The sequence below is a fragment of the Poecilia mexicana genome, unplaced genomic scaffold, assembly GCF_051168715.1.
Source record: "Poecilia mexicana isolate PSO_F unplaced genomic scaffold, ASM5116871v1 scaffold_8, whole genome shotgun sequence".
Taxonomy (NCBI): Eukaryota; Metazoa; Chordata; class Actinopteri; order Cyprinodontiformes; family Poeciliidae; genus Poecilia; species Poecilia mexicana.
In genome coordinates, this window is record NW_028263377.1 from 7,950,547 (window position 1) to 7,970,858 (window position 20,312).

Sequence of the window (20,312 nt, forward strand, 5' to 3'; positions counted from 1 at the left end):
TGCCACAATTTGACGAGCTGTACCAGATTACAGGAAAAGCTAATTTGCATCTGCAGTTCCCTTGACAAGTTACAAAAATTGATAGAGAAAATATAACAATAGAAGTTGCTTTCTAATCACAATACACAAACGGTGACACACAGTCATGCAGTTAATGTCTTACATACCTGAGCAGTTTTTTTTAAAAACAAATTAAAATTTTAGGTTGCTAGAAATGTTTCCTCCAACGAAGAAGACACGAAAAAAAAATGTAATTACCAGAGCAGAGGGGCTCCTGCTGTTTGAATTTGAGGATAAAATGCTCCTCGGACCCCCGCCGGGAACAGCGGGGCTAGCTAACATCGGATCCACCCGATTGGCTGCTCTGACGGAGGCTGACACTGGAGCATCCATGGTGGATCTCGCTTATCGCACCGCTGACCCCGAAGCGCCCACGAGCCCAGAACCAACATGGTACCAGTGGGCCCCCGCCGGTTCCCCGCACTGGGGCGTTCAGCTGTATTAAATATCATGGGCTTTAGAAAGCGAAATGACACGCGCGTGGGCGAGTGACAGCTGGCACGCGCCCGGCTCGGGTTAACGTAAATAAGTAAACACAAGTGAGTTAGGGGGCGTTTAACGTACATTACAGAGCCAGGCTGAGCAGTAAATGTCGCTCTAAACATGGCGGCATTTTAGACTACGCTCACATACAAAAAGGTATTAGTGAGCTTGAAGGAAATACACGACCGAGGCTCCGTTTCCTGACGCACCGCAGAGGATGTTGACTACAGCATCGGGTTTCCTAATTAAACAATAGTGCAGAGGAACCAAATCCCAAGCGGAACAAACCGACTTTATTTTACATGTGACCCCAAACTTTAAGCATATACAGTAAGATTTGTGAATTACATAAAAAAACAAACTCATAACTGTTGAAAAATATACAAGATATTTCCAGAGGCAAATACTGTAAGAATTCAAAATGGAGAATTCAGCTGAACATCTGCTTAAAACACAGACTCTCAAGCTGATTCTGACATAAAATGTCCTCTTTTTTTGTCCCATACACAACATTTAGTCTAGATGGTCTGTCTTCTTCCCTGTCTGTCTCCGCCTCTGTTTCTTGCTGGTCCTCCCTCCTCTGTGTACACCCTCCGTGACACCGGGTCTCTTGTCTGGCCGACGTCCTCGTCTGTCTCGGCCTTCCTGCTTCCCTTTCCTCCTCCGCTTGCTGGTGCACGAGCTGAGCGCCGTCGTGAGGGAGCGGATCCTGCAGCGCAAAAAAATGAGAGAGGGGCAGCAGATATGACGTTAGAAGATTACATAATGAGTGTGTTATTATAGGGAGCAAAAAAAAAAAAATACAGAAAAATTGTCTGAGCAAGTGTAGCTAATGTGTCACAAATGACAACACTATAAAGGCAGAAGTATGAAGCAATTCAAAGGGGATATTATGCATAATTACCACTTGAAATCTACTCATTAGGCTATAAAACTGGTATTTATTCTATATATTCCTTAAGCTTGAAACCAAATAGAAGTAACAAAACTATGATTAAAAGTACATAATTTTATTTTCACAACTGCCAGCTTTTCTGGTAATTTTTTTTAGTAAATACTAAAAGATGGTTACGTTTTTCACTACAAAAACAAAAAAATAAGAAAAAAAAAATATATATATATATATATAGTTTTATTTGTATTAAATTACAAAAGTGCAACAACAAAAGCTATTTACTTTTTCATAAACAATGGGGACATTTTATTTTTACTTTTCATTTTTCTAATTGCTGAACATCTCGTTGCATTTTGATAATTATCTTTGGTGATGATCTCCAAGCCTCCTCTAGATTCAAAACAATAACATGTTTTAAAAATGTTTAAGTTAAAACTAAATCTGGTAAATGTGTAAATAATTCGAACCATCGTCCTACCAATTTTGACCAGCTTCAATAAGCTCAACTTACTTTTTGTTCATGATCAAGTCCCTTGGTTTTTTTGGCATTGCAAGTCTTTTCTCTTCTTCCTCCTTGTTGTCTTCCTTCTTGTTGTCGTCCTCTTTCTCTTCATCAGCCTTCAAATCACAAACAAATACATGTCAGAGTCCCAACGATAAGCACAAGAAATCGTGTCATACATAGAATAGTAGTAAACATTTACATCACTTGTCGCAGGTCTGAACAGGTGAGCTCCCGAGAGGTCCAGGTCACTGATGGTTGTCACGGTAACAGTGTGGTTCGGGTGGTCGTACTGAACAGACTCCGTGGTGCTGATCACCGCATCTTCAAGCTCGTCCTCTGCATCCGCTGCAGGAGAAGACGCAGACAAGAAGAAAAATCACGTGACTGAAACGAACAAAAAATATTACACGGTACATTATACTTCCATTAAAACTCACCGAGAGCTTCTTCCCTCTCCTTCAACATCTTCATATATTCCTTATGACGCTGAGAGAAAACAATAAGAGCTGAAAAGCTGCAACCCAATGCTTTTTCTGTTTTTTTCTTCTTTAATTACACTTACTTCTTCTCTAACTCTGCTTTGCTCCTCCTTTATTTTCTTTTTAATTTCTTCCACCGCTGCTTTTCTCCTTTCAATTTTTCGCTTGTGGAATCCAGTCAGATAGTCCCTGATAGAGAACAGAGAGAACAAAAACAGAAAATAAAGCTGGTTAGTATTCAAACTTGCTAAAGTTAGCCGGTTTAATAGTGTCAGCTTGTGGGTTTAAACGTCACTACTGTACGTGGTATTCACCCACATGTACATTATTCCCTTTAATTTTATCAAAACGTTCCCGATGATAGAGTTAATATGAACAAAAACAAGAATATTCTAGCTATCATGCTAAGCTAACATGTTAGCCAGCTGGCTAACAAATCCAACATTTTCAGGGGGTGGCGTAATATTTACTTACTGTCTGTCCTTGTCGTCAAACATCACGACGCATTTGTTTTCTCTTTTCTTTGAGCCAGGCTTAAACTTAGCCTTTTTCGACGCAGTGTTGTTGTGTTTTGGGTTTTTCATGTTGTACACGTGAGTTTACGGAGTTTCACGGTTCCGTCACTAAAATATGTCCGGTAAGGAACACGCGCATGTAAGTCTGTGTTCCGCTAAGTCACGACACGTCATCAAACAACGAAAAATTTAATTTCTGTAATAAGTATAGATTAATGGTTGTCAAACTTTTCGCCACATATACCGTCATACTAATAAGAAATGTAAAATAGTTCTACAAAAATACTATTTGACCTTTGTGAAACTATTTGAGCTAAATTCAAGCTATAATACTCTACTGGAAACATGTTCTAGCTTATGATTGATTAGTGATTTTTGTTGTTGAAATTTCATATTTGATAAGCAAAACCAATCGTCTGGTTAACATGCCACCTAAACAGTTACACGCCTCACATATTTAGCCAAAAAATGCACTGATATAACCCAACAACAGGATATGTGCAAACACCTCATACCAACTGTTTGGCATGTTGGTGGAGGTGTGATGACGATGAGGGTTTATTTTGGAGTCTAAGCATCTCACAGTGATAAACTGTGGCTTGTATTTTAAACAGCTGAAGCCTGGCTCATACTGGGTCAGGAAATTAAACTGTCCAAGATGGGTTTGGTCCACATTAATAATCTGAAAGAGAGAGAGAAATAAAATATTGAACTTTACACAGCGAGCCCTGCTGAACATCTGCCAACACCCACCACAGTGTCAAACCGAGTGGCAATGTTTCCTCTCTTTAGCGCATTGCAAAGAGCTTTTCATAACCATTTATGTTTTTCTCCATTACATCCTCAAAGCTCAATGCTTTGTAGTGTTTTTTATGTTACTGGTCAACAGGAAATAGCAAAAGTGGAAGGAAAATGGTGCGTGGATCACAGAGAAAAGATCTTTAACGTGTGTTTCATAGATCTCCATTTAGGCAACAAAATAAATAAAAAAACACACTGACTGTACAACCTTCTGCTGTTTTATTAGAAAACAATAAAATGAAACAAAAATTGTTCAAACAATAAAACATCTTGAGGGGTGGGGGGGGGGAGTAACAATTACATCAATAGAAAACTCTCGATACCAGCTGAACCATTGCCTTTTGTTCAATTCATTTAGCAGGCAGGGCAGCTAAATATACACAAAAATATTTTCAGTACTAATTAAACATTAACTTGTTTTCAATGGAGGGAGAATTTCCTATCCTTATTCTTGCACATCTTAAAGAAAAAAAAAAAACATCTGCGTGAAAGAAGTAACCCTTTCATGACTAAACAAGGGGCTACATTTGTATAAAAACAATAGAAATATCTTGATATTACAGTTTCTGGCCCTCTATGCTGCTTTAGCACATACAAAAACAATAACAACCGACCGGCCAAAAGCTTTTATCTCACACAACCATTAAATAAGATACCCAGAGCGAAGAAACGACAACAAAAAGTGCCGCGTCACGTCGATAATTACAAGTAAAAAGCTAATTGAACAAAAAAAAACTTAAAAAGATACAACTTGTCGATGATTTTTTTTGTTTTGTTTTTTTTTCTTAATGGATGCAACATAAGAAAATATTTGCTTTGTACAGAACATAAATGCTGTTTTGCTCGAGGGCTTTCAGATGGTCCTCATTTCCAGGGAACCGCCGCGCTGCAGCGACGCGATTCCCCGGAAGGCTCAGACGGTCGACCTCGCCTCACCGACGCGTCAATGCGCATCGTCTCAAGCAAAGGACGTCGTCTTTTTAATCTACTGCTATGTACAACTTATATACAACTACTATATCGAATGCAACAATCTGCTTAATTGTGTTTTACTAAAACCGGAATTTGTTTTCTCGACATCTGCAGACGTCACAGAATCCCACGAGCCGAGTTCAAGCAGGTCTGCAGAGTTGAGTAAAAGAGTCGAATTTGAGCCCAACTCGTGTGCTTCATTTTCCTATATGTTGCTGCATGGAACAGTGCTGCCACTGCACGGTGTTTGAGGTAGATTAAGACGACACAACACTCGGCGCCGCTCGGTTAAAACGAGCCGGTCTCCTCCGCTCTCTGGGGAGCTTGCAAATTAAAAAGGAGGCAGCGATTTAACTGCTCATCACCGCGTGCCGATAATAACTGAAAGACTTTCATCTCCTAAAACTGATCTGCACTGCATCGGCGTGTGATGCGTTGTCCTGTTTCTCTGGACCTGGATTGTTTCCTCTGGATCCATTTGTGGGCTCGTTTGCGGATGAAGAAGCTAAATTCTGATGTAGCTCCTGATTGGTTCGATGGTTTAAAAAGGAGGCTGCCAGTACCACTACTGTCCAGACGGTGGAGCCGTAGCACTGTAACAATAAATGAGAAAATGTGTAGGGATCATACATTTCACCCATTACGTCATCAGCCGTTTTCCCTATTCCGTGTTTTTTTTGTTAGTTTCTTTTTTTGTTCAGCATGAAAACAAAAGTTTCAGCAGCGTTTCTTTCTTTTTGTCTTCAGGAAGCAGCGATGGTGGTTCCCCCGCTGAGGCGCAGCAGGATCTGCTGGCAGTCCTGCACCGACCGACGGTCGCCCACCCGCTCCAGCGTCCGCTTGGCCTCGGCCAGCAGGCGGGCCCGGTGACCCGGCGGGGTCAGCAAGGGCATGGGCAGGTGGCGGCAGGCCAGGAGGATGGCGTGAGCTCGCTCCCGCTCCCCGACGACGCACTCGCCATCTGACGGCAGCACGAAGGCAGGGAGGAGAAAAAAGAAATAATCAGTTTGGCTTTAGGTTTATACAGGACTCGGTTTCATCGTTACTGGTCAAATATTACTGCAGTAAAAGTTAAAAAATTTTTTAAAAATAGCTTTGTCAATTATTGATAAAGTACTGGAGTTTGCGCTTTCAAAAATACTTCGGTATAAACGTGAAGTTTTTTAACAATGGCGTCGAGTTGGGAGTAGTTTGGAAACCAATTAGACAAGTCATGAATAATAATAATAATAATAATAATGCATTAGTTTAATATATTTCTGGGTGCCAAAATATACTTCACAGTCTACGACAGCATACTGTTGATAGAAAAAAAAAGTAAATTTTGCAGAAAATTGCAGATTGATCTCAGAAATTTTCTGTAAAAAAAAACAAAGTAGGAAATTTCTGAGCTCAAAAAGTTGAAAATATGAAAGAAATTTTGAGGTCAATCTGAAATTTTCTAGAAAAACATTAGAAATTTCTGAGTTTCAAAAGCTGAAAAATTTTGCAAATTTACTCCTCTTTTTTTCCTTTCTACAATGTCGCTAACACACCATCATACATCACTACTCTTGTAGTCAACGTGTGTGTGTGTGTGTGTGTGTGTGTGTGTGTGTGTGTGTGCGTGCGCGTGTGCGTACCAGCCGAGTACGAGCCGTTGGTCCTTCGCCGCAGGTTGTGCTCCAGCAGCTGGTGCGTCCTGGTGGGACTGGCTCCAGCTATCAGCCGCACCGTGGTCTCATGAAGGAAAACCTGGGCAGAACAACCCGAAAAAAAGAAAAATTATAGTTAGTTTTACTTCACTGAAGACCTAAAAGCAACAAACTGCTTTAAATCCTGTGTTACCCAGGGAGTAGCGTGCACATGGAGGTGGATCTAGCAGTGTGTGTGTGTGTGTGTGTGTGTGTGTGTGTGTGCACCTTGTGTTGTGCCTGTCTGTAGCACTGTGTGAGCCTCCTGAGCGCACTCAGGTCCCTCTGGAAACCGGCCAGCTGGGATCCGGGGGCCGGACCCGGCTCTCCGTTGCTGCTGCCTCCTCGCTGCCATAAACTGGTCCGTAACGTCAGCAGCAGATCACAAACGAGAAGCTCCACCCCCTTAAATAAAACCACAAACATCCACATCAGGAAAAAACATATATATAAAGAAGTTTGATTGAAATTTGGGGAGGGGGAAAAAAAGAAAAAAAAAAAAAAAGAAGAGAAAACCCCATCACCAAAAGCTCCTGCACCCAAACCCCCGGCATGCGCGGCAGAAATCAAGCAGCCATTGTGTTGCTGATTGTCAGCGTTGGGGCGGCGTGGCGCGGATCGGAGAGGCCTCTGTACTGCACTGCAGAGGCATTGCACTCAGACTGAGGATCATGCAATGCAACTACAATGCACCACAGCCACCTCCTTCCACCCACCCACACACACACACACACACACACACACACAAAGCCCCAGGCCAGCCTGTCCTCTCCACCACCCAGCATGCAGTGCGTTTGTGTCATAATAACCAGAAACAAAAATCAAGCGGAAACCCGGTTGAGTGGCAGCTTAAATCTGAAAGCGTGGAGAGCTTCCGACGGGTCTCGTCCGCCGCACCTTGCTGAGCCAGTTCCCGGACGGGCCGGGCGGCACCGAGATGCTGGAGCGCAGGTAGCTGCTGGAGCGGTCGCAGTGAGACAGGCAGGCCGCCACGCCGTCCCCCTTCAGAGGAGACAGGCTCGTCTGGACCACCTTGCAGAGCAGCAGCACAGCTTTGGGCAGCGGGTGGCTGGAACGGGAGAGGAGACCGACACGTTAGGAGGATTCACCGGAGCGCGAGAAATGACCGCGAGGAACGGGAATATTGTTTGGAGACAATTTTCAATGGCTGAATAAACTTTCCAAAGAGCATTTAAGGCTGGAGCTGGAAGGCACCTTAAATATCCAGAATAATCAAACAACACAACGAAACAATAAAATGACAAAATTTGGGGCTGCAACTAACGATTATTTCAGTTATTCTGACGATGAATCTGATAAAATTGACACATCCTGCTGGTTTCTAATACTCACTCAAGAATGAGCAGAGCTCTTGGCATCCGCTCCGCTTCTGCCAACAGGGACCTCACTGCGACATCATCGCCCTGCAGCCAATGAACAGCTGCCTTCAGCACCAGAGCCCACCAGCGGCTCACCGGGTCGCCCACTGGCCACGAGGAAACCAACGGGGGAACATTAAAGGAAGCACACGGGAAACACGGTCATGTTCCTGCTGCATCGTCCAAGTAAATATTCATTGTGGTTCTTTGTAAGGAGTTTCTTTGGATGTCACTCAAACCTGGAATGGCGGTGTGAGTGGGAGGAGTCGTGAAGGGGGTGGGGGGGGGAGGAGAGTCCTCTGTGCAGCTGTTCAGCAACTCCAGGAACTCCAGGGCATTGGAGAATTCACTGGGGAAAAAAAAATGAGATGACGCAATTATACAAAACAAATAAATCACATGATTATCGCCCGAACCCCGCTGGCGGGGAGTCGTCAGCTCTCTCTTTCTCACCCCAAGTTGTTCTTGCAGCCGCCTGCGTCGGCGTCGCTCTGCGGCTGGATGAGGGTGTGAACGGCTCTTTCCAGGAGCTTCCTGCAGAAGCAGCGGTGCAGCTGGGCGACGGGGTCGGCTGCAAAACCAAATGAAACCAAAGCAGAAACGGGTGAGTAGAGAAGCATGACGTCAAAGAGGCGGAAAGAACGAGGAGCGAAGGAACAAACCTGGGTCTCTTTGAGAAGTAAAAACTTCATCGCTGCTGTCCGACTTCACCGACCAATCACAGCTCAGGAAGAACTGCCGGCCGAGCGGCGTGAAGAGCCAGCGCAGGCAGTCGGGGATCTGCTTGGTCTCCGACTGGTTGGCCACGCTTTCTGCGCAACCCAGGAGGTATCCCTGGGAGACGGGTGACAGAACGATGTTCCTGTCTGATGGTTTGGTTTTTTTGGATCAGCAATAGAAGACAGAAGAAGAGGAGACGCACCGGCAGGAACGTGAGACGGTGTCCCAGGACGCAGCGCAGGGCCGTCGCTGCAGTGACGTAGATCTGAGCGAACTGAGCCGGCGCCATCTTGCCCTGGGCGCTCTCGCTGAGGTTGACGGCGCTCAGAGACAGAGACAAAGCCCACAGGCTGCTGCGCTGAGGCAGCTTCCCTGCAGAGACGAGAGGAAAAACAAACACTTATCCCCTCTGGACGCTGCTGACCACGGTCTCCACAGGCTTCACTAACTCAAATTTAAGACTTTTTTTTTCATAGTCTTATGATGACTGAAATTTAAGACCTGCAGCATGACAAAAATGTACAAAAGAATATCACATATTTCATAAAGTAGTGTCAAACTCTTTTTTTGCCAAGAACGCACAGGTTGGCAACAGATTGTAATGGAAAATATTTGTTAGTTTAACCACTCAGCCGCTAAACAAGACTCTTAGCTCTGCTAATGCTAAACCGCTAAACACAGAAAAAAAATTAGCAGAAGCTAAAGCTAACAATTAAGACAACTGTCTCACATCCAGAGTCACAGAACACAAGGAAGATGCCTTTTCACATCAACATGCTGCACTAGAACATTGTCTGACCAACATTTTACCAATGACGGACACAAAAAAAGCTAGCTAGCTAACAAGGGTTTATTAACAGATAGTTAGGAAGCTAAAGATAAACTGCTAAGCATGTAACCAAATTAGCAGAAGTGCTAAGGATGTTAAAAGAACGAGCCGAAGCTGAAGTAAACCCCTAAGCATGTAAAAATTAGCAGAAGCTAATGCTAACCATTAAGACAACCATCTCTCAGTCTGAGTAAATAGTCTTGAAACTACAAAATTCAAGACTTGTGATTGACGTATTTAAGGCCAACTAAAATTTTTGTACTGAATAAATTTAAGACATTTTAAGGCCTTCATTTCAGATACGTGAACCTAAGACTTTTTAAGGACGCCCCGTTGACAGTAGGGCATGAACTCTTATCGGCCGAATCCGATTCTGCGCTTCACTTTGTTCCCTGACCTGTGAGCTGCAGCTGGCTCAGCTGGTGATAAACCAACGCTGCGTCTCTCGCGCTCGTCCTCGCCTCTTCTCCCTCGTGCTTCCCCCCGACCTGGTGGACCAGCCAGCCGAAAGGCACCGGGCGATGCAGACAGTAGCGGATCAAATTCCAGGACAGGGAGCAGAGCAGGTCCAGACCGCTGGAGGGCAGAGCTCTCGTCAAGACGGAGAGGCACGTCTCCAAGCTGGCCATCGCCGCCGTGTAGTCTCCCTGCAACGGAGAACGAGCGGAGAAAGGAGACGCTCAGTGTTGAGCGCAGGGGAAAAGTGGAGGGCGTCATGACTCAGACATGAAACAGCGTTTGAACAAAATGCTAAAAATAAAACAAGACGTGGAGGAGGGACGCCAAGTCGAGACATTAAAACAGAAACAAGCGACAGAACGAGCACAAGCAGTAGGTGGAATAAATTAACCCGACTTTTCTACATGTTTTCACAATACAAACGCAAATATTTATTTTTGGGACAGGCAAACACAAAGCAGCGCATAATTGTGAAAAGCAGAGGCTTCACATTGCTTCATGGTTTTTTTTTTTTTTTTAGATTGAAGCATATTGATGAGGGTGTGAACGGCTCATCAATGTCGGTGTTAAAGTCCACACCTAAATCCAAAAACAAATCTTTGGCATAACTTGAAAACTGATCTCCACAGATATTAGTCCAAACCCGATGAACTTGAGCCATTGTGCAAAGAAGAATGTGCAAACACCACGACTGCAGCCAAAAGACCTGCAGCTGCTATTGCAGGAAAATAAATATTGACCCAATGGAGCCGAATAAAAACTAAAGCTGCACAACAATCACAGAAACGTTGAGAATCACATGAACCCCAATAAAAACACATTGAAGTTTTGTTAACAAGTGAAAAAGATCAAGAGATGTGAATACTGCTGCTTTGTTTTTATTCTTAAAGGGGCAGAATTATGTATTTTCCAGACACTTAGTGCCACTTTATAGCACATTCAACTAACTATGTTGACTTCAGTTGTTATAAAAAGACTGTATTTCAGATATGACTTTTAAAGAAAATTGACTTTGTAATTTAACGCATTGAAATTGGGCCTCTGTCTCCTGCTCTTTCTGAAGCTCCGCCTTCAGGAGGTAACCACAGCATGGCTCTTCTATCAAACCTTTAACAACGTTTTAGCAGAGTTGCAACATTATAACATGATGTAAAGCTAAAAAAAAGTAGATTTTACATAAGATCGCTCCTTTAAAAACTCATTTCTACTCCCTGCTCTACTCACCCGGTTGAGATGCAGGTCTGCTTGCTTGCGGTGCCTCCAGAAGGACACCGATTTGGGCGAGTGAAGGGGTGTGACAGGCTCCCACAGGTACAACACCCTGACGCAGCCCCACAGCGCCCCCACCCCACTCAGGACCCACACAATCACCCACGGCAGCAGGCAGCGCAGCCAAGAAGCTGCAGAACAAGAAGATTTCATGAAGAAGTCATTTTAGCTGATGACACAAACTCTCGACGCACGCGGGAGCGACTGCTGCTCACCGAAGTCCTGCGTGTGAGTTGGGAACCAGACGAGCGTCCTGGTGGGGACGTGGGCTGCCGCCAGGCCGCGGCTGCCCGGGTCCTCTGAGCCCAGCAATGAAGGGAGTGGGTTTAGAGACAGGCAGAAGAAGGTCAGCGCGCACAGCAGCAGCCGAGAACGGTCCATCACTCCCACCGTGGAGGGAGAGTCCGGCTCGCTCTTCACCTGGGAGACGCAACAAAAAGGAAAAAAACAAAACTCTGAATGAAACCGGTGCTGATAACATCTAAACATTTCATTAATCCTGACCCCGCATGCTTTACCTGATGGTGATCCAGTAAGGGGCTGCCCGGCTCAGAGTCGACACAGTACGGAGAGAACTGGTGCGGGGAGCCGGAGCCAGAATCCGAGGCCGGAGGAGACATCATCACTCCCTCCTGTTTGAGGTCGACGTCTTCGGACAGGATCACAGGCTCTGGGGCACAAAGCATCGATCCTCAAGATGCTGTGAACCTTAAACTATGCAGGCTAATAAAGGACTGAGCTGGTAAAAGTGTCTTTGGTAGAACATGTTGCAAGTTGGACATTTTGAGACTTTTGGAAATGTCTGAGTAAAACTGACAGAAGACACTCAGGCGAAGCTGTTTTCGATAAGCAATGCTAACTTTTCTAAGGATGCTAATCGCTAACATGTTAGCACCTGGAGGCGTAAACTCCTCGTCATGTTCTCTTTGTTTTAAGCGAGTAAAATTACTGCTTCCCCTCACACACAGTGTAACATCATCTTCGCTCCTAATAAAATTAAACAAAAGCCACTCGAGGCACAAAGACAAGTGAAAATATTTTGAACAATGTTATTTGTGGTTCTTAAAAATAAATCTGAACTGGATAAAAACAGCATTTTTTTATTGAACTGAGATATGCCGCCAGTCTCTCGTTGGTGCTTCATTTGAATAGGAGTGTTGAAACAGGAAATCGTCTGAAATGGACGGGAAAGCGACTCACGACGACTTCAACACCACTAGTCCAAATGTCAACAAAACGTGGCTTAATACGTGGTTCAGAGAGGGTCTGACCAGCTGCTGGACAGGAAAGATTGTGTGATGCCAAAGGCCTACGTGCTTCCTCACTTAACTACATACAAGCTCACTGATTGTGACTCGGTATGGATTTGTTTATGATGTGTCATTTTTTTGCATCTTTTGCTTAGTTTGACTTTTGGATGGGCCGAGGTCTTTTTATTTCGTCTCTGTTCCTCCTGTAAAGTCCTGTGAATTTACCGTACCAATAAGAAGGTCCGGATGCTGCGACTGACATCACATAATCCTCCCTGTCAAGCAGACGGTCAGACACACTCAGAAACATAAACTGAGCCTCACTGTTCTTCTGGTTGGCCAACTTGAGGGAGAGGTTCTCCTGTCGTAGTTTGTGGTTGACCTGCTGCAGGTACTTTATGTAGTCAATAGCTTTCCTCAGCACGCCCGACTTGTGCATCTGTTGGGGGAAAAAGGCAAAGTAAGTTTGTATGCGTGTGTTGAACCGAAGCGTGTTTGTATTTTATGATCCCACCTTGGCATCGTTGCCCATCACCAGGTCTCTGAGCTCCACGATCTTATCGTTGATGGAGGATCTGTATCTCTTCTCGATGATGTTGTGGGTCGTCCTCCTCTCGCCCTCCTTCACCACGACTCCTTGCCCCACCGCTCCTGTCGACATCGGGCTCTGGTCCATACTTGTCCTGGCGGCGGTAGCGCAGGGGGCGGAGCCTGGCTGGAGCTGCTTGATGGGCAGCTTGTCTCCTCCTCCCATCATGACTGGAACTGTGGTCAGAATGTTGCTGCCCATCAGGGTCTGGGAACAGAAATCAGACGTGATGCAGGAGCGATCGTCACCGACTGGAGAGAATGTGGGAAGATTTCTGGTCGCTCTGCATACCGGGACTTGTAGCGCCGTATTCTGGATGGGCGTGGTCAGAGTGGTGATTCCTGCAGGGCTCTGCATGGTGGACAGAACCTGAGTCCCGTCTGGTTTGAGCGTTGTGAGGACCAGCGAGTCCGTCTTAAGAATCTGAGGCTGCTGGACCAGAACCTAAGAGGAGGAGAAGAAGATTTAACATGCAGGGTTTCTACATCGATATCATGAACAGAGGAGGACAGGAAAAAGAAAAAATGTGAAAGAGTAAAAAAAGAAGGACAAAAGGAAAAAATTTAAAAATCTAAAAGTAAAAAAGGACAAGAAGAAAAATATGAAGGAGAAAGTAAAAAGGATAAAATTAAAGTAAGGGGAAAAAAAGAACAAGAAAGTGAAAAATTGAAAAAAGAGAAAAAGGGAAGGAAGAAAGAATGGAAAAAGAAAATGGGAAAAAATGAAAAAAGCAAAAAAAGGACAAAGAATAAAAAATTAGGTAAAAGAAAGCAAAAGATGGAAAAAAGAAAAGAAAAAAAGAAAAAGGAAATCAAAATCAAATCAAGTTTTATTTGTGTAGCACAATTTAGAAACAAGGCGATTCAAACTGCTATATATCATAAAAACACAAAAATACAAAGTCTTAGAACACACAAATAAATGGGAAAAAAGATGGAAAAAAAGGAGGAAAAGAAGAGAAAATAGTAAGAAAGAAAGAAAATATAGGTGAAAAATGGAAGAAAGAATAAAAGGCAAAAAAACGATGAATAAAAGACTTGTGAATAATGTCTGGAAAATATCAAATTTTTTTCACAAAAAACAGCTAAACAGATGTTGTGTGAGGTCTCACTGACCGGTACTTGTTGCACCTGCTGCTGCATGGTGTGGACTGCAGTGGGCGCTGCGGAGAGAGTCTGGATGGTCTGACCTGTTGGGGTCAGAACACGCTGATGCTGAATGGTGACTGGCTGCAGCTGTGGTGATGTCATGATGCTCTGCATTTGCGGCTGGAGGACTGGAGGAAAAACAAAGACGCTTTTCAAAATAGGGAGAGAGAGAGAGAGAAAGAGAGAGAGAGAGAGAGAGAGAGAGAGAGAAAAAAACAAACAGTGTGCTCACCTTGGAAACTGGGAGCGGGACTCTGATGGCAGATGACTGGGTTCTGGATGAAGCGAGACTGGCCCCCGCTGGAGGCGATCATCACGGTCTGGGTTGCCTGCGTCTGGATGGGGAGTGGCGTCTGGGTGTGGGTCTGAACCAAAGTCTGGACCGGGAAGTTCTGGGTCTGGAGCGGAAGCCCCTGGGTGTGCATCTACAGTCACAAAAAAATGTTTTAACAATGTTTTCAAGCTGGAGAACTAATAAGAGGTGGACATTTAAATACCTGGATGGCCGCCTGGGCCGTCTGCTGAGGCTGAGGCTGGATGGGCTGGACCAGCTGGGGCCGCGGTTGAAGCAGCGGCGGGCTGCGGGTCAGCTGCTGCTGCTGCACCGGCGGGGTGGCGGTGGGGGTCGGGGTCTGTGCTGGGGTCAGCGGGGGCGTGAGGGGTACAGTCTGAGGAGACAGCGTCTGGGATGAGACGAGGCTCATGGTGGAGGTCTGGTAAGCTGCGGCGCTTGGGGTCTGGGGAGTGGGCGGGGCCTGGACGGCCGGCTGCTGGGGGGCGGCGACGACAGAGACCCCCGTGGATATTTGGTCCTCAAACATGTCCTGGAAGTCGCCCACCTGGTTGCTGACGAACTGCAGCATCTCTGTGGGGAAACAAATGAGGGAATGTTCCAGATTTTAAAGAAGAATAAAAATCCACCACAGTTGAATTTTAAATGCATCGGTGTTTTATAAGCCTGGCGGGCCACCAGGCTTTATTTGTGCCCCCACCAGTCTAAGCATTGGTTATTTATTTAAGTATTTTTGAAACGTTTGCATTTTTTAAAACTTTATCGTTAATGTTCACATATTAATCTTCCAATCTCTCAGTAACACATAATTATCAAGTGTTATTTTCTAATTTCCTGTCAACTTTAAAAAAAATTTTTTTAACTCAAAAACACGACGGGCCACCAAATTAATGACTGCCCTAGCACCCAAACAGCAGGATTAGCAAGTTTTCTGGGTGAAACCATGTGTATAAATGGATGTCATGAACATAATAAAATATCTTATTAAGATCTCCAATTTCTGCAGGAAGATAAGAGTCAGCAGTGACCTTGAATCTGCACCTTTCTGCAAGCGGTGCTACTGTTCAGCTCATAAATTGATACGAAAGTAGCCTTCAAACAATCAGCCTTGAAAAACGCTGCTAATCTAGATGGCCCTTATAGAAGGCAGATAGACACCATTGTGTAACTATAATATATGAACACATGCCAGAAATAATCCATATACCTGATCGTATGCAACACTACATCTACCTCGTTTGTTCAATGGGATAAAAACATTGTACAGTAAAAAATCAAGTTTTATTTATTTATGCAAAATCACCTCTAGGCTATCATTATAAGCCTGGCGGGCCACCAGACTACTCGAGCCCCCGCCAGGCTGAGCATTGTTTACTGTCTTTACGCTAACAACTTCAGCAAATAAAATGACAAGTCAAAAAAACGTAGAGAATTCAAGAAGAAAACAAGAAAATCAATCAAATGTACGTGATAAATTATAATGACCTCAATAGCTCCCATTTTGATGATTAACATTTTTTTGAAGGTTGATTTTGTTTAGAGAGTTTGTAAACCATTTAATTTATGGTTTTGGTTGTGCGTTTAAATTGGGACATTTAAAATGTCTTCCACCTCCAGTCTTACATGTTCTCTGCATGATTAAAATTCACCGGTCTTTCAGAGCACAAACTTGCATTATTGTGCCATCATCACTATATTACTTGAAAATGGCTTCAAAAGAACAATGTTATCGTGTATCGCAATAATGTCTGGGACAATTCATTTCTCTGATAAAATCACTTATCGTGACAGGCATTATTGTGAACATCTTGAACTCCCTTTACAGGTAAATATCTGGAGTTTTCTCCCAGCCTTAAAGGAGCTGGATTAGATGCGCCGTTGTTGCCTTTATGGACCTGCAGCTTTCCGCAGGTCATGTGAAGACTCCCTGACTGAAGGCTGATGGGTAGGATGTCAGGGTCACCAGCAGCCGCTAACCTTGAACTCAGTCCAGCAGACAGAGAGCCAATCTCCGGACTGTTATTACTTTACAATCAGCTGGGTCCTTTGTTCTGTTGGTTTTTTTTTTTTTTTTTTTAGTTTCACACATTTATAACCTAGATTTGTGAGATCAACTCAGATTCTGTAAAACCTCTAGATGTTCTCCTTGTTTTATTTGTACAGCTGATTTGATTATAACTGAGAAACTGATCTAGAAAACAAGCACAGGTTATGAAACATGTAAACTTGGCTAAAAATAACTTTCAATGCTCTCGAGTGTCAGTGAAGCAGCAGACATCCTGTCTCACCCCAAACCTTCAACTCTGCTGTGCATCTGCAGCTGAAAGGGATCAAATTAAACCACTGACATCTGTGTGTCAGCTATTGTGCTGCTACACACTTGCAAATGTATGATTTAAGGTCATAAGGTGAATTCAGAGGACACAGTTTGCTTGTGATTATGTTAATGTTAGATTTGAAAAATTACAAAATGAAGGACAAATAATGCAAATACAGAGATTTAATCCTTAAAAATGTTTCTGCATGCAGAAAAACAAACTTTCCCAACATGGTTGGAGCTAAACTCTCCGGGTTCTGTAGCATTTTATTGATTTTTGGAATCTGTAAAACAGTCAGGCACGCTGCTCGGAGAGAGGATTTACTGCTACACCGACGATGATTAATATCGATATTGATTAACAGTGACGAACAGATATTTTTCTCGCTCTTCAAGTCAAAACAGATTTAGCTTCTCGGTCATTAAGATCTGGACCGGATGTGAGCATAAGGGCAGTAAATGTCCATCCAGATGGCCTGGTGTAAGTTTTGGCATTCAGAATCTGAACACGCTGCACCAAATGTTGCATCCATTATTTACCCCCTTCTGTTTCCATGGCATCTATCAGGGTGAAAACAGATCCCTATGGAGGAAATGGTAGTCAAAATAAGAGCAGCATCATCAAGCTCATTTGCTGACATCACTTTAGCTCCACCCCCTTAAAACAGGAAGTGACTTGTTTTGATGGTGGACATCCTCCTCCTTTTTAAAGCCATTGTTGATGAGACAAAGCAAGTTGATGCTGAATCAGATTTTGAACAATGACCATGTTGCCATAGTGACACTGATCATTAAATATGTAAGAATGTTTCCTATGACTTTTTTTTTAATTGCTATTCATAAACCTAAGGAGAAATAGAAGCAGCTGCTAAAGAGTCTAACAAGTATAGCAACCTGGTTAAGCTCGTAGCTTAGCTTAGCAGGGCTATCTGCTCTGGTAGCCTTTTTTGAGTCTGCAGTTACAGATTAATCATTAATTAAAGTAGTTGATGCTTATTTCAATAATCGATTCATCAAAATAAATCCGATTAATTGTTTCAGCCCTATTCTTAACAACAAAATGCATTTTTCTTGCAAGTAAAGGAAAACTGTAGTGGCCTTCTTTCAGCCAGCTGTGTGTTAGCTTGAGCTCCATGAACAACAAATAAAGTACATTCAAGATGAGATCAGGTGATATTTTTTTTAGATTGAGCTTTATCTAAAGGATTGAAATGTTGAAGGAGGGCACTATTGCTTAACTTTTCCATTTACTTCATTATTTTTCAGCACAAATCATTTATAGAAGCAAGTAAAGACACACCCTGCTGCAGCTCAGTGGATTACTTCAAAAGGAATAGGCGTAATCAAAAAGCAAACAGCATCACTGAATGGAGATTAGAACAGACAGAAGGTGACAAACAGGGAAGACTGCAGATTATAGACGCAACTCAAAGGAGTTCACAAATTAAAATAAGCCAACACCACAGAAACATATTCGCTAGCTTCTACCTCAGACGTCATACTGTACGTAAGGTTACTCTGTAGTCATGCTGGTCCACGTTCTAGACCCCAACGATTCGGTTGAGCTGACAATAACAAAGGACGCTCTCCAAATTCTTTGGAAGTAGTAGTTAGAAATCTTTTCCTGTTATTCCTAAAACCAAGTCAAGAGTTAGTCCAAATGAACAGGCCTCAGCGTTTCAATCTGTTGGGTCAGGTGAGGAAAGTGTGAAGCTGCGGTTTGCCAGTCAGTCCCGTCATCCTTCGTTTCTCTTTCACGCCATCAACACATTCCTCTCTTTTGACATCAGCATTTAGAGGGAAGTCAGAACTCGGCCCCGGATTGCTTGTCTGCTCATTCTGTCACGAGGTTCACCTCGGAAAGACGAGGAATGTATTTTTACGGCCACTGATGACATTACGAAAAATCCATTTCTCTTCACCCACACGACATACTTAATTTTGGATAGGACAGAATTAAAAGAAAGATCTTTAAAGGCACAGATTTACTTTATTTGAAAGAACTCAAAGTCTCCTTGAGCATGTTTGCATCATGTTTCTCTAGTCAAGACTGAAATAAATATGATTAGATTTGAACTCCCTTCCGGTATTATTTTTGTCACATTTCTATAGCATAACAAGAATGTTATTAATACCAATCCAGCTCTGCATACTGTTTGTTGAAGCATTCGAGGAAAAAAATCTAAACAAAACTTCCAAATTTTACAAAACTAAAACTGCCATTGCTAGTGTAGAAATAGGCGACTCCCAATAACGCCAGACAAGGACCTGCCCATCCTAATGGGAAAATCTATTGACGCTGCACCGACCAGCACTCCACCATTTGCTCAGACCTTTTCCTCTTTGCCAAATTTGCTCAGTGGGTCCAAGCTTGGAGGGTTCAGCGCTTGATCGGTTATCACTGCAGAACGAGCTTGGCAAAGGGAAGAGGGGCAAAAATAAAGGGATGCAGAGTTGCAGAAAACAGGAAAGAAACAACAAGCCAGAACATTTCATAAGGCATTGTTATGCCTTATGAACAATGCCTTTTTAAAATATTGTAAAAATATTTTTAAAATCTTATTTTTAAAAGCTATTACATTAATCTCATGTTTCCCCCAGATTTTTTTTGCTTACATTAAAACATAAAAAAATAATACAATAAACCCAGATATGTGTTGATCTTTGTATTCACATCTAGAGAGAAGAAAACTGACAGCAGTGTATAAACATCTTCAAGATAGTGAATAATTACAGGAAGTACAAAAATGCAGACAATATTTTCTCTAATAATAATAATTAAAAATATATATATTTGTGAAAATTATTATTATTATTAACTCCAACTTTAGTATTAAATAGCTAATGCTTCTGACAGTAAAGAATGGTTGTCATGTATCAGACTGGTGGGTCTTCAGGATGTTTACAGCGGGCAGACTTTATGGAAAAGGGCCAATGTTTAGTAAACAACCCTGAACAGTGTTGACAGCGGTAGGTCTACTCACCATCAATGTCTCCCAAAGTGAATTCGTCCCCTAATTCCGCTAAAGTCGAGTCCATGGTCTCCATGGGAGAGATGAACTCTCCAGGATCCATCCTGTCTGTCAGCGGCTCACCTCTCCGGCTGTCACCGGAGGGTCGGAGGAGAGAACAAACAAGAGATCGGTGGGCTCCACCTGGGCGCTTCACAACGCCCTCCGCGGTCTTATCTAATCTGACGACGCGTCCTTTATCAATAAAAACCTCTAAACGGCACTGAAGCCCGACGGCAGGCAGTCTTTACCGCCTACAAACTCGTCAACTGCAAATTATTTCCAAGGCGACGCCATCTTGTTTTACGCTAATTACGTCATTCACAAACACACTCTGTGGCCCAGAGCGAGGCCTGATTGGCTAGGCATCAGCCGTTCTTGTCATGAGACCAGCCGCCCTCGGCCAATGAGCGGCTCGCATTCACTGTGGTCTGATAGTACGTCAACCATCAGAAGCTTGTGTGTCATTTGAATAAACCGCGCCCCCTGTCTTCTTATTATAAAGAAACCCAGCGCATGAGTCAAATCCACCACCCTGGAAATATTGACGGGGAGTAAATAAACATCTAGCTTGGTTCAACTAATCTGAGGATTTTATTAGTACTCCACATCCTGTTTACAAATTAACTATCTATATAAAGTCAGTAAAAAAAATCATGATACAAA

General features: G+C 43.4%; 2 protein-coding genes across 2 annotated transcripts; both read right to left on the minus strand.

The window, feature by feature from the left end:
* Positions 1-814: 814 nt before the first annotated feature.
* On the minus strand, positions 815-3,082 carry nol12 (nucleolar protein 12). The gene is made up of 6 exons (XM_014983115.2): positions 2,897-3,082; positions 2,506-2,611; positions 2,381-2,429; positions 2,143-2,288; positions 1,950-2,056; positions 815-1,252 (listed from the first exon to the last, which is right to left on the minus strand). The coding sequence occupies exons 1-6, from the start codon at positions 3,004-3,006 to the stop codon at positions 1,057-1,059; spliced, it is 714 nt and encodes a 237-aa protein (XP_014838601.2). The 5' UTR covers positions 3,007-3,082; the 3' UTR covers positions 815-1,056.
* Positions 3,083-3,934: 852 nt separating this feature from the next.
* srebf2 (sterol regulatory element binding transcription factor 2) lies at positions 3,935-20,016 on the minus strand. Its single transcript, XM_014983113.2, has 20 exons — positions 19,620-20,016; positions 14,524-14,891; positions 14,259-14,451; positions 13,994-14,154; positions 13,170-13,322; positions 12,804-13,085; positions 12,614-12,728; positions 11,558-11,709; positions 11,255-11,459; positions 10,995-11,170; positions 9,709-9,958; positions 8,685-8,854; positions 8,425-8,596; positions 8,216-8,333; positions 8,002-8,111; positions 7,737-7,869; positions 7,281-7,452; positions 6,612-6,788; positions 6,333-6,444; positions 3,935-5,671 (listed from the first exon to the last, which is right to left on the minus strand). Exons 1-20 carry the CDS (start codon positions 19,708-19,710, stop codon positions 5,454-5,456), a joined length of 3,528 nt encoding a protein of 1,175 aa, XP_014838599.2. The 5' UTR covers positions 19,711-20,016; the 3' UTR covers positions 3,935-5,453.
* Positions 20,017-20,312: the final 296 nt, after the last annotated feature.